The sequence below is a fragment of the Pelodiscus sinensis genome, chromosome 15, assembly GCF_052426305.1.
Source record: "Pelodiscus sinensis isolate ZL-2025 chromosome 15, ASM5242630v1, whole genome shotgun sequence".
Lineage (NCBI taxonomy): Eukaryota > Metazoa > Chordata > Testudines > Trionychidae > Pelodiscus > Pelodiscus sinensis.
In genome coordinates, this window is record NC_143066.1 from 40,584,561 (window position 1) to 40,598,197 (window position 13,637).

Below are 13,637 nucleotides of genomic sequence, written 5' to 3' on the forward strand. Positions count from 1 at the left end.
CTCCCAGAGTCTGGCTGCAGAGCTGTGCTGCATTGCTGCTGCAGGCGGCCAGGGCAGCCCTCCCGGAGTCTGGCTGCAGAGCTGTGCTGCATCGCTGCTGCAGGTGGCCAGGGCAGCCCTCCCGGAGTCTGGCTGCAGAGCTGTGCTGCATCGCTGCTGCAGGCGGCCAGGGCAGCCCTCCCGGAGTCTGGCTGCAGAGCTGTGCTGCATCGCTGCTGCAGGCGGCCAGGGCAGCCCTCCCGGAGTCTGGCTGCAGAGCTGTGCTGCATCGCTGCTGCAGGCGGCCAGGGCAGCCCTCCCGGAGTCTGGCTGCAGAGCTGTGCTGCATCGCTGCTGCAGGCGGCCAGGGCAGCCCTCCCGGAGTCTGGCTGCAGAGCTGTGCTGCATTGCTGCTGCAGGCGACCAGGGCAGCCCTCCCGGAGTCTGGCTGCAGAGCTGTGCTGCATCGCTGCTGCAGGCGGCCAGGGCAGCCCTCCCGGAGTCTGGCTGCAGAGCTGTGCTGCATCGCTGCTGCAGGCGGCCAGGGCAGCCCTCCCGGAGTCTGGCTGCAGAGCTGTGCTGCATCGCTGCTGCAGGCGGCCAGGGCAGCCCTCCCAGAGTCTGGCTGCAGAGCTGTGCTGCATTGCTGCTGCAGGCGGCCAGGGCAGCCCTCCCAGAGTCTGGCTGCAGAGCTGTGCTGCATCGCTGCTGCAGGCGGCCAGGGCAGCCCTCCCAGAGTCTGGCTGCAGAGCTGTGCTGCATCGCTGCTGCAGGCGGCCAGGGCAGCCCTCCCGGAGTCTGGCTGCAGAGCTGTGCTGCATCGCTGCTGCAGGCGGCCAGGGCAGCCCTCCCGGAGTCTGGCTGCAGAGCTGTGCTGCATCGCTGCTGCAGGCGGCCAGGGCAGCCCTCCCGGAGTCTGGCTGCAGAGCTGTGCTGCATCGCTGCTGCAGGCGGCCAGGGCAGCCCTCCCGGAGTCTGGCTGCAGAGCTGTGCTGCATCGCTGCTGCAGGCGGCCAGGGCAGCCCTCCCGGAGTCTGGCTGCAGAGCTGTGCTGCATCGCTGCTGCAGGCGGCCAGGGCAGCCCTCCCGGAGTCTGGCTGCAGAGCTGTGCTGCATCGCTGCTGCAGGCGGCCAGGGCAGCCCTCCCGGAGTCTGGCTGCAGAGCTGTGCTGCATCGCTGCTGCAGGCGGCCAGGGCAGCCCTCCCAGAGTCTGGCTGCAGAGCTGTGCTGCATCGCTGCTGCAGGCGGCCAGGGCCCTGGGCGCTTTGCTGCACGGCAGGGCGCACACGCACTATTATGCCCCGCACAGGCCCTGCCCGGGGCCGCCTGCCCCACGCAGCGAGCAGCCCGCAAGGGCAGCGCACGGAGCCGGAGTCTCTCTCTAGCGCCCCCTCTTGGGAGCACGTGGACCCAGCACAAGCCCTGCGCGCCCCCCTCCTCCCCGCTTGTTTTCTCTCCTGGGCTCGCCCCACCTCCCTCACGTGGCATCGTCCTCGAGAAGTTTTGACAGGCCATTGCATTCTGCGCATGCGCCCCCTCGAGTCCCAGAGGACGCCGAGAATGCCTGTGCGCAGGCGCATCGCCCCTCTCGTCTGACACGCGCCGCCGCCTAGCGCATGCGCGTCCCCTCCTGCGGAGGGGGGGGAATGTGGCTCGCTTTGCGCGTGCGCCGTGGTGCAGCTTTCTCTCTTCCTCAGCCCGGGCCGCCTGCCGGGCCCTGCAGGTAGCGGGGTGCTCGCCCGGGGCCCTTCCCAGCATGCCCCGCGCCGGGGGCGCCTCGACGCGCCGCTGATGGGCCTGTCGCGGCGGCAGGGCCGGGTCCCCGGGAGTGCGCCCCCGTGTGGCCGGGGGGGGGACCGGATCGGGCCCCGGACCGGACCTGGACCTGGACCCGGAGCGGGGGGGGGAACCGGACCTGGACCCGGAGCGGGGGGGGGAACCGGACCTGGACCCGGAGCGGGGGGGGGGACCGGACCTGGACCCGGACCCGGAGCGGGGGGGGGGGACCGGACCTGGACCTGGACCCGGAGCGGGGGGGGGGGGGGACCGGACCTGGACCCGGGAGGGGGGGGGGGGGACCGGACCTGGACCCGGAGCGGGGGGGGGGGACCGGACCTGGACCTGGACCCGGAGCGGGGGGGGGAACCAGATTTGGGGGAACTGGACCGGACCGGGGGGCGGGGTCCGGATTTCCGATTGGGCGGGGGTGGGATGCCCCCTGCTCTCACCCCCACCCTCCTGCTTCCCCGCACAGGTGTGGGCCATGAACACGGCGCAGGGCACGGTGGGCAGCGACCCGGTGATCCTGGCGACCGCGGGCTACGACCACACGGTGCGATTCTGGCAGGCGCACAGCGGCATTTGCACCCGGACCGTCCAGCACCAGGACTCTGTATCCTCCCCCAGCCAGGGCACCCCTGCTGGCTCGCTGCTTCCTGCCTGGCACCCCGCTGCGCCGCACCTTTCAGAGCGGGATGCTTCAACTGTGCGCCCTGTGGAGTGGGCACAAGGGCTGTTGGAAGCTTTTCTCGCACTGCCTTGGCTAGGCTTCCCACCACCCTTTCTAAGCAAACCTCCGTATTTAGCATCCCGTCTCTTTAGAGAGCCGCTGTGCACCTCTGTATTTAGCATCCCGTCTCTTTAGAGAGCCGTTGTGCACCTCTGTATTACGGGCTGACTCTGAAATGGTCCCTATTTCAGACACTTGACCTGAACTTCCACCAGACTTCAGTGAGTTGCCAGATGCTTTTTAAGGCTGGGAAACCATCAATGGCCTTTCCATTCAGTAAATGGCTTTGCTATCTGTGTATCTTTCTGGGCACTCAGTACACACTCCTGGCGTGCTGTCTGAAGTGCTAGGATGTGGCCATACCAGAGGCAGACTTTGCGTGTCTTGTGTGAGGCACTTTCTAAAACAGCAGTCAGTTTGGGCAGGGGAGTGTGATACTCCGCACTCCCCATACATGGAGAGCCAAAATAGGATGAGACAGTAACCTCTGTAACACTGTTATTCTTTAGTTTGGTGGGCAGGGGATTCAAGAGGAACACAGAATTTTTCCTTATCTATGTATATGCTTGCTTTATAAAACAGAGAAGAAAAAAATGTGTATAACCTACAGATACTGAGCAAGTTTCTCCACCCTCATGATCAGACAAAGTCAGTAAACTAAAACATAACTGTTCCTACAATAGTACAAATGCCTGGTGGCATCATACATTGTTACTCCATGGATGAGGAAGAAAGCAAACCAAACCCAACTGTGCTGCTTTTTGCTTCAGTAAAAACAGAGAAGGGCAAATAAATACTAGTTGTTGACTAAGGGCAAAAATGAGGCATGAATGTATAGCATGGTGAGAAAAGGGCTTAGTAATCAATGAAGAGTAGCCTCCCTGATCCCACCGCATACACAAATACATTTAATAAGCAGGAGAAAGAAAGAGGCCCATGGATGAGCTGCATGTTTGGCCTTCTCTACAAACCTTTGTAACTCCTCAACACTTTCTGACAGATTTGGGGGCAAAATGAAGAGCTAGTTTACTGCTTCTGACTATACTTGATCTCATTTTAATGCTATCCACATTAAATGGAAATCCAGAATTTAAACAGGTAACTGGTAAAAGTAGAGCATAGTGGTCAGAGTATGGTGTTGTTTTTAAACAGCGAAGCATGTTGAGCTGAAATCAAGTTGCACTAACATCTTGGGGGTGGAGGGAAGAGATCTATGCTACATCCAAGCCAGGTGATGACCAACTCTTTAAAGAAACATGTTTGAAACCAAGTCAGTGTCAGACTAAATGTCTGAAGAGAATTCTGTTTTGAAAATTTCTGACACATGGTAGTGTGTTCAAATAGCCCTTTTCCAAAATGGGTAGTCCCTAAAGAAAGGTCTGCTGGTTATAAAGTCCGTGCTAACCTCATTTTTCTAAGGGCAGTGTGACTTTAACATAACACCTTTGTTCTGCGTAAGAGCTAATTCCTCTCTGTGTTAACCTTAACCAGTGTTACTAGCAAGTAAATGCTCTGGAGATCACCCCAGACCGCAGCATGATTGCTGCTGCAGGTGAGTCTTGCTAAGGGGCTTTCCCCTCCTGCTCCCCTTTCTCATGCCTGCTGAGTGGAAATCGTAGTACAGCGTCTGGTGTTGGTGCTCTCCACTATCCCTGTTGTCATTTAGCTCTAGTGCACATCGTTCAATTTTCATTATTGGTTGCTACCAGTAATAGACTCAGAAATGCCAACTGTCATCTAACTCTCTCTCACGAGCCTGTCTCACTATAACCCCCGTGAGAAGTGTACGTGCACTTTTGGACTCGTAGACTCTGCTGAGCTGAGTGAAATGGTGAACTTTGCCTTTAACATGGTTTAAAGCACAGGGGTTGTAGAATACGGCTTCAGCAGGGTTTTCTGATAATCACTCTGTATGTTTGGCTTCTGACCATTAGCGTTCACGTTTCTGTCGCCCAGGTTACCAGCACATTCGCATGTATGATCTGAATTCTAATAACCCCAACCCTGTCATTAATTACGATGGTGTAAGTAAGAATATCACTTCGGTTGGATTCCACGAAGATGGACGTTGGATGTACACGGGAGGAGAAGACTGTATGGCTAGGATATGGGACCTGAGGTAACTGCTTTGTGCTGGGCCACTTGGGACAAAACTCCTAGGAGAGCTGCTGGTTCCTTAAGCCTCCTTGGGCTTTGAGCTGGTGAAATCTCCTAGGCAAAGCAAAGCTAACACTGCTCAGCACTCGGATGGGAGCTCTCCAGGGAAATGCCAGGTGCTACATGTTGTTCTGGGGGTTCAGGAGGGGAAGCAGTCTTTCCCCAGAATGGATATTGAAGCAGCAGTGATGCTTGCAGGGGATGCTGGAGGTACCTTATTTGGAAGAGAGGTAAAACCAAGATCCTGGCCAGCTTCCAGAGCCCCGTAACGAGTAGAGTGTAAACCCTAGGGTTCTGGGCGAATTCCAGTTCCGGTAACTGTATCTGTCCTTCGGGCTCTGACTGCGAGTTACCCTCTGCCCTTGGCATGAGGGTGTCTTAGCTGTGCCTGGCGGGGCATCGGCTCCCTCACACCACCAGCATTTCAGTGATCTGAGCACTGTCCTCTGGGCCATATCGTGCGGGTTAACTGTAGGCACACACCAGTCCCTGAGTTCCTTTGAATCATTTTACTGGGCTTTCTAGCCCCTGACATGGGCTACCCAAGAAATCCCAGATCCTCTGTCCCCAAAGGAGCAGTGTGCCCTAGTTTACCAGTTCTACCTTAAACTACTGCTCCTGGAAACCACACAGCACTTACAGTAAAACAAAAGTAGGGTTAGGTAAGGAACAATAAAGATTTAACTGGAAACGAGAGCGTATCGGAAACACAAGGTTACAATACAGAAGCATAAAGCCTGAGCCTGGGTCTGTACTTACAAATAGTTCCTTTCCTATCTAATAAAGTAGGCTTTGCCCCCTAGGTTTAGTCTGGCAGAAGTAGCTGGCTTCATAAGAACTAGGATTGAGTTTTTCATGAGTACATCTCTGCTTCCCAAGATGTCTCCAAAATGTAAGGATACAGAGGACCTCCTCCTCCTCTGGGTTATATTGAAAGTCTTTTAAGCTAGCTCCCTGCGTGTACCGGGAGGGATAACTGATGAGCCCAGGCTCATCGGTTAACTGTGTACACTTTCACATCCCATGTCACAATAATTACATTCTGTCTCCCTAACATCCCTTCTGAAGTTTCCATTGGTAATGGGATTCTCCACTGCCTCTTCAAAGTTGTTGGGTAGGAGTGGCATGTGCAGTCAAGCAGCAGCTGTGGGCAAACACAGTTGCAGTGTTTGGTTCTTAGGTTTGTCTACACCTGAAGTAAGGTGACTTGTTTAAGGCCACAAAGCAAATCAAAGAAATGGAAGATCTTAGTGTAAACTCATCTCATCTGACTTTTCTTTTTTGTGTTTGTTTTGTCGCCAGGTCACGTAACCTTCAGTGCCAACGCATTTTCCAAGTCAATGCTCCTATTAATTGTGTCTGCTTGCATCCTAACCAGGTAAACACAGTCTCTTTTGCACTGACCAGATTTATTCTTGATCAAGGAATGTTTCACAAATATTCTTTTCCTTGTTTAAATTCTGATGTGCTATATCATTTTATGCTGGTAGTATTATAGTAAATGCTTTTGTATATGACAATATTTTCTCTGTTTATAAAGTCAGGGTTTTCCTCATTGTGAGAGTCAGGTAATTAGTCTCAACAAGGTCTTCTACTCCATGACTTTTAACACCCAGTCATTTACTATGCTTGCAAAAGTCGTCTTGTTTTGATAATAAAAGTGTTTTCTTTTTGTTTTGATTAACTGGTATTGGTTGGTTTTTGTGTCCTTAAACCTACGTGCCTACATTACCTAGGAGAAGCAGAGCCCCACTGTTCTCTGTGGATTACCTCTGTTTGTTTTCCCAACTCCAAGCAAAACGGAGGTTGGGGTAGGGGGAGAGTTTTGCCTCAGGGAGGAGGATTCAAGTGACCTCTTCCCTGGATAAGGGCTTATTTTATATTTTTTTATTTACACTCGATGGTGGCAGCAAACCGATTGTCTGGTCTCAGTTTCCCTGAGACCCAAAAGAAAGACAAGTTTGTCTCTGGGAGTTAGAGACCGGTTCTTACAGAGTTTATTCTGCTAGCCAGCCTCCATATCTACACTTGAAGTGCCAGGTTGGGGAACTGAGCCGTGACTTGGTGAGCAGCAGCGTGAGATCGTTTTGAGAACCCAGAATTTTAAAAGGACACAGGTTTTCCTTTTGACTGGTTACAAGCATAGTAAATGACTGGGTGTTAAAAGCCATGAAGTGAAGTAGACTCTGGAAGAATCCCTGGGCTGTAATCCTTAGTTACAAAAGAGAAAAACAATTAACCAGCTCAGAAATGATTTCCAAACCCCCAAACAAGGAAAACAATAAAACCTGACAGACTTATCTACATTTTTCCCTACTTACACATTTCAAGGAGTCCGTTCCTGGGAGAGCCCGTCTCTCCTGCTCCTTGGGGAAACTGTTCTGATTTTTTTTTTAAAAAAAGAGAGAGAAAAAAACCCTCTTTTGATTTGAAATTCCTATCTGCATTTTTTTGGCTGAATGTCTAAAGCCCTCTCCCTCAGGTGCATCACCAGACTTGCTTAACCCTTTCCTCTCCAGGTAAGTAAAAACTCTTCTTAGCAGTTCCTATTCATGATCAGTATACTCTAGAAAATTAGATTAGTTTAACTGTGGTGGTAACAGGTGTGAAAAATCCACACCCCTGAGTGGTATTCAGTCCTTGTGTAGATAGTGCTAGGTTGACAGAAGAATGTTTCCATCAGTCTAGCTATGGCTTCTCTGTAAGGAGGAGTACCTACATGGATGAGAGAACCCCTCCGGCTGGTATAGGTAAGGTCTGCCTTGAAATACTACAATGGCACAGCTGAGCTATTGTAGCATGTTTCGTGTAGGCAGACTCTGAGGCAGAGAAGTAAGGTGATTTGTTGAAGGCCACAAAGCTAATCCAAGGCAGAGACAGGATTAGAACCTACTAGTCTTGATTTCCAATCACTGCTGTTACATAAGTTGTTCAGAGTCAAAGATGAAGCAGATAATGACCCGTACCTCCATGAAGAGTGAATTTTTGTGAGTATGGTAGATGAGTTACTTTTATGATTGTATTCAGTGCTTCCCTGAGCACCAGATGGCATTACAGAATGAGCACCATCCTGAATGATTGTTATATAAGCAACTAGAAGATTTACCTGACATTGCTCGGCTCCTTAACTCGATGAAAATGTCCAGGCTTCATTTAAATGGTTGCTCTGGGATGGGGCTGGAGATACCGTGCAGATACAGTCTGCAGGCTACCGTGGGCAGAGAGGTCTAACCCAGCTTTCTCACCACCACAGCATGGAGCCTGGTGAGAAGCGCCTCTCCAGGGCTGCTGCAGGTCTCGTGGGCACCACTGGGGGAGAGGTGCATGTACCCAGCTGGGGCAGGTCCAGGTTCATCTGCCCCCTGTGCTTCCCAGCCAGCATGAGGAATGAAGCAAGTGCACTTTCTCCTTGCTTCCTGGTGGAGAGGAACAGTCAGCAATGTTCCCATACAAATTGGGGGTGAAGCGGGAGCTTCAGTTCCCCCTATATGGCACCTGAGGGGTGGGAGGCTTGGGGCTGGGGCAATCCTGGCTGGGGGGGAATGTGCCCCCAGCCAGCCCCTTTCACCTGCCTGGTGATTCTGTCTCTTTTCTGTATGGCTTTCTGAGAAGCAATCCCATTTTCCTGGCACAACCCAACCCTGACCTTGCTTTCAGTTACTCCTGCCCCTCACAAGCAGATACATCAACTTCAGCTACGTAATTTACACAGCTGGAGTTGCATTATCTTACTTCGACCCTCCGATGTAGTTTAGGCCAGGCCATTGTAACTTGTGACCCAGAGAAAATCATGTCAGCCTACAGTTTGAAAAATATTCACTAAGTTTGAATGCTTCCATTTTCAGTGCCCACTTCTACCTCTAGAGCCTGATATTTTTGAAGGTGCTGAAGCAGACTTCAGCTATAGTTGTAGGTGCTTGGTGCTTCTCCAAATCAGGCTCCGGATGTCTGTAGGTGGGTACAGGAAATTAATAGACATTTATTAAAATGTAGGCCTTAACCTTTCTGTCTCAGTTTCTCATCTGTAAAATGAGGATACTTCTCTAGCTCGCAGCCTGCAGTGAGGATTAACTAGTTAACACTTGTACAGCAAGACAGAGATCTAAAGGATTGCCATATTAATGAATAGGTGGATAGAACAGAAAAATCTAGACTTCTTAAATGAGGGTGACAGCAGCATTTGGTGCACTTTTTCTCAGGTGTGATACACCCAGACATTTGCCCCAGTTGATGTTTCTTAGCATTATGGAGAATGTGTTTGCTTCTGGCATTGCAGGCTGAACTCATTGTGGGTGATCAGAGTGGTGCTATTCACATCTGGGACCTGAAAACGGATCACAATGAACAACTGATTCCGGAGCCTGAAGTTTCTGTCAATTCAGTTCACATTGACCCAGATGCCAGTTACATGGCAGCTGTCAATAGTTCGGTAAGTACAGCTGGAGAAAGGGAATGTGAATTGTAGTAAGAGGAGGGCCTGAAATAAAAGCCCATGTAGCACAGGCCTGGTATGAGGCCTGAGGCCTGGCTAACAGTGGCCAGCACTTGGCAAACATAAAGCAAAACTAAGTGGTAAGCAAGAGGCAGGCCCCTGCTTACAGAGCTTGGCACGAACAGGGCTGAGAGTGCAAAATGCTAATTGGTAAGAGGCCCAGGTGCAGAACAGCAATTGGCATTGGTCATAAGTTGAAAGCACATTCCAAAAGGATGGTACCACCAGCTCATTAAAAAAGACCTTGGTACCCACTCCCCGCAAACACCGACCTAGGTTCAGGAAAGGGTCTAAAATGACAGCATGATGGCTAGAGATGATCTAACCAAGCCACGAGGTACCGGGTAATGGGTGGTATCTAAGTAGCATCAGAGGGTGGTAACCTGACATGTCAGCAGTGATGTGTAACTTGTTGGTACCGGTATATAAAGTGGCGTCTTGGGGGAACAGTCTTTCTCTGGCCTGGGGCAGTGGGACCTCCCACTGATTGAGTCATTCCATTGTTATGGGGTACATCTGTCTAGTGGTTCGGTAGAGTCTACCGACAGCTCTGACTGTAGATCACTTAACAATAAACCTGGCTGGCACCACTGATCCTTATCTGATTTGTGGTCTTTGGGGGCTTCTCTCTGGGTCTGCTGTGTCAATTGTGCAAGTCAACACGGCACACTTCATTGAGCACACGTGCAAGCAGCCTTCTGGCTATCCTCATGGACGGAGCTGAAGATGCGTCAGGACACCACGGCAGTAAATCCTGACCCTACAACATGAATTGTCACTGCTGCAGCAATGCATTAGAAGCTGCCCTGCCTTTGCACATGGACACTTTGCTTCTGTGCATGCCTCTGAGGTGCAAAGCTCACGGGGCAGGAGGGAGTGTGTACTTGGCTATAAAGATCAAAGGGGAGGTGCTCAAATCTCTACTCATCCCTTGCAGCAATAATGTCTTTTTCTTTTCGTAGGGCAACTGTTATGTTTGGAATTTAACAGGTGGCATTGGAGAGGAGGTAACTCAGCTAATCCCCAAGACCAAAATTCCAGCACACAACCGCTATGCACTTCAATGCAAGTTCAGCCCCGATTCCACGTGAGTGACTTGCCAGCTTAGTTGTTTACTAGTGGCTAAAACAAAAGTATCCTTTCAAGTCAGGCACCTGGGGACTGTCTGTCCCCCCAGCCATTGACATAATGCTGGCTCCGTAGCAGCATTGCAGCTGCCTGAGACAGAAAGTGGATCAGAATAGGAGGCAGTTCTGTTATTAGCTGGGCCATGCTCACTTATTTCCCTGGTTTTGCTTGCCGATGTCAGGAGCACTCTGGGAAGTGTGGTGAAGAACCCGTGCTGCATTTACACCAAAGGTCTGATCTGCTGGCCTCGTAAAGTGAAAGTCTCTTTCTCTGCCCCATTTACCTTTCATTAACTAGGGCAGATTGCAAGTGGTCTCTAACGCTGGGTTGGGGAAACAGTCTGACGACTCCAGTATATGGTGTATTCAGCATACAGCTTGTTCATCAATTTACTGCCAGTCCAGAACCAGCTCAGTGAGTCACTTAGAAGCATGGCACCAAATCGTAACTATATTCGTGTGTGTCTTCCCTCTTTCTTTCCTAGGCTCTTAGCTACCTGTTCTGCAGACCAGACATGTAAGATCTGGAGGACTTCAAACTTCTCTCTAATGACCGAGCTGAGCATTAAGAGCAACAATCCAGGAGAAACCTCCCGTGGCTGGATGTGGGACTGTGCATTTTCTGGAGACTCGCAGTATATCGTCACTGGTAAGATGAGTCCCTGGGCTGCTAGCCCAAAAACTCCCTGGCTACGTCTAGATTGGCATGATTTTCCGCAAATGCTTTTAACGGAAAAGTTTTCCGTTAAAAGCATTTGCGGAAAAGAGCGTCTAGATTGGCACGGATGCTTTTCTGCAAAAGCACTTTTTGCGGAAAAGTGTCCGTGCCAATCTAGACGCGCTTTTGCGCAAAACAAATCTGAGTTGTCTACACTGGCCCTTTTGCGCAAAAGGGACTTTTGCCCGAACGGGAGCAGCATAGTATTTCCGCAAGCAGCACTGATTTCAGACAGTAGGAAGTCAAGTGTTCTTGCGGAAATTCAAGCGGCCAGTGTAGACAGCTGGCAAGTTTTTCTGCAAAAACAAATGCTTTTGCGGAAAAACTTGCCAGTCTAGACACAGCCCCTTGCAGGGAGGCCTGTGTAGCATCACAGGATTTGGTGACCCCTGCAGCCAGAGATCTCAATGCCTCAAAAGCAGCAGACTTCCCCCGGTCATGCCAAACGAATCTGGTACAGGAGAAGAGAGGATCCCTTCCTTCCCTCGTCACAGAAAGCATACTATCCATCACTGATGCGCTCTTCTGCTACATCTGTAGTTGGCCGAGTCCCTGAGCTATTTTAAACTCTTTAAATATCAAACCTATTGCATCTTGTTTTAATCAGACATGAGCCTGATGTTTGCTCTGGTGCTGGAGCTACGTTGGTCCCCAGATATTTTGAGATACAAGTTGGGTGAGGTAATATTGTTATCGGATCTGCATCTGTTGGTGAAAGAGACAAGCTTTCCGGCTTACACAAAGCTCCTCTTCAGGTCTGGACCTGACTTCCTTCAGACCTGAAGGAAAACTTTTCTCTCCCCAACAGAAGCTGGTGCAAGAAAAGATATTGCCTCCTTCACCTTGTTTAGAGGAGCCCAATGTGCATTGCTTTTCCATGTGATGAGGAATTAGCCTGAAATGTGCATGGCCATTTTGGTATTTTCAAAGCATTTCCTACCAGTATTCCAATCTGTATGTTACCCTGCAGTACAAAGCCCCAAGGCAGTTGGCAAGAAAAAACAGGCCCAATGAAATGTCCTTATGGTCAATTTCCCTTCCAGCCTCCTCAGATAACTTGGCCAGGCTTTGGTGTGTGGAGACAGGCGAGATCAAGAGGGAATACAGTGGCCACCAGAAAGCAGTCGTCTGCCTCGCATTCAACGATAGCGTGTTGGGATGACGTGCGCTTTGGAAAGAAGGGACCTTTGCTCATCGCAGGGCTTCTCATGGCAAGCATCCGAACTAGAGTATGTGTTTGTAACTGACCCTCCCCCGCTCTGAGAGACGATGGCTGAATCTTCAGCAGAAGCAGCATTCAGCCTGGAATGAGAACAGCCTTCAGCTTCCAACCAGGCAAAACGGAAGTAATCTTCAATAGAGAGGGGTGCGGGGTGGCCCAGGCTGGGGGGGAGTGGGACGCAGTGCCTTTCACCTCCATAGTGTGGTTTAGATCCAGCTCAGGTAGTTAGCGCCTGGAAGGAGTTTATAGGCAGATGGATGTTCAGGGCCTGTATGAAATAGGCAGATGTGCTCAGTCCAAATCCTATTGGATGCACAGCCAGACCCACAAGCATCCATCACATCTGGCACTACTTGGTCTCCTTGTTCAATTTCAGAGGCAAGGGGCTGGATGGGCCATGGAGACTGAATTCCTCTTGCTGCTACAGAGCATCCCTGAGGGGAACAGACCCTGCAGTGCCTTTGAGGACGGAGAGGCCTTCACTCTCCAGGGCTGTCGGTTAGCAGTACACCTCCCATTACTGTTTCCAGGTGAAATGGAAGCAGTTGGAGGTTGCCCTTGTGACACTGTATCTTGCTCAAATCAGAGAGGATCAGCAAACATCTTCTGGCAGCTTGTACTTGATTTTTACCTCCTAGTTGGGGCAGGGAGGCACTCTTGAATAAGCCCTCCAGCTGTTGGGGTTGCATACGAATTGTCTGTTGGCTGTAGCAACACTACCCCTGAAGGATGGATAGCTAGAGGTCTGCTCTTAAAGGATCCCTTCCGACAGACAAGTGGTTTGGAACTGGCAGTGGCGTGACTAGAGCAGGGTTAGAGGAGCGAGACATGGACTCTACCTTGGATGCTCCTGGGTTTTTTGTTAGAATAAAAAATTGCAAGTAACGTTTCCTTAGGGTGAAAGGAAACTGCCCCTTTTCGCTCACCCCCCACCTTGAGGGGCAGTGAGGTAGCCAGCACTTCTCACTGGGACCAGAGCGCACGGTAGTTAGTGCCCTGCCCTGAGGCATTGGCCCAGCCCCTTTCAGGGCACGGAAGGTGGAGATGGAGCCACTCAAGTGCGTTCCCATAGGCCCTCTGCAGTGTGGACGGTGCAGGGAAAGCCTCGAGCAGTTTGTGTACGGAGAGGCGGAGAAGCTGTAATGAACCATTTTGAAAGGGGCACAGAGGAACAAGAATCATTTCCTCATTTTGGAGGCAGTTTATTTAAATCAGTTGCACAGACTTAGCGTTGCCATTTCAGACACAATCAACTGTAACTGAGTCACCAACGTTCTTTTCCGTTGAACCTAGTACATGCAGCCAACACCCAGCCGGTCCCATTGCTACGTGATGCGATTACTCTACGTGCATGTCTATAGGTCACAGCCCAGGGGCAGGTTGTAAATAAAATGTATATATTGACAGAGCTGCAGCATGCTTTTGGAAGTAG

General features: G+C 51.1%; 1 protein-coding gene across 3 annotated transcripts; it reads left to right on the forward strand.

Moving 5' to 3' along the window:
• The first annotated feature begins 1,546 nt into the window (after positions 1-1,546).
• MLST8 (MTOR associated protein MLST8) lies at positions 1,547-13,614 on the forward strand. Of its 3 annotated transcripts, XM_075899901.2 has the most exons (9): positions 1,547-1,703; positions 2,235-2,372; positions 3,990-4,041; positions 4,446-4,608; positions 5,949-6,024; positions 8,923-9,075; positions 10,101-10,225; positions 10,751-10,914; positions 12,027-13,614. In XM_075899901.2, the coding sequence occupies exons 2-9, from the start codon at positions 2,244-2,246 to the stop codon at positions 12,143-12,145; spliced, it is 981 nt and encodes a 326-aa protein (XP_075756016.2). In that variant the 5' UTR covers positions 1,547-1,703; positions 2,235-2,243; the 3' UTR covers positions 12,146-13,614. The 3 variants fall into 3 exon arrangements, with proteins under 3 accessions (XP_075756016.2, XP_075756017.1, XP_075756018.1); XM_075899902.2 differs by lacking the exon at positions 1,547-1,703 and having other exon boundaries at positions 2,144-2,372; XM_075899903.2 differs by lacking the exons at positions 1,547-1,703; positions 3,990-4,041 and adding an exon at positions 3,490-3,587 and having other exon boundaries at positions 2,234-2,372.
• The last annotated feature ends 23 nt before the right edge of the window (positions 13,615-13,637 follow it).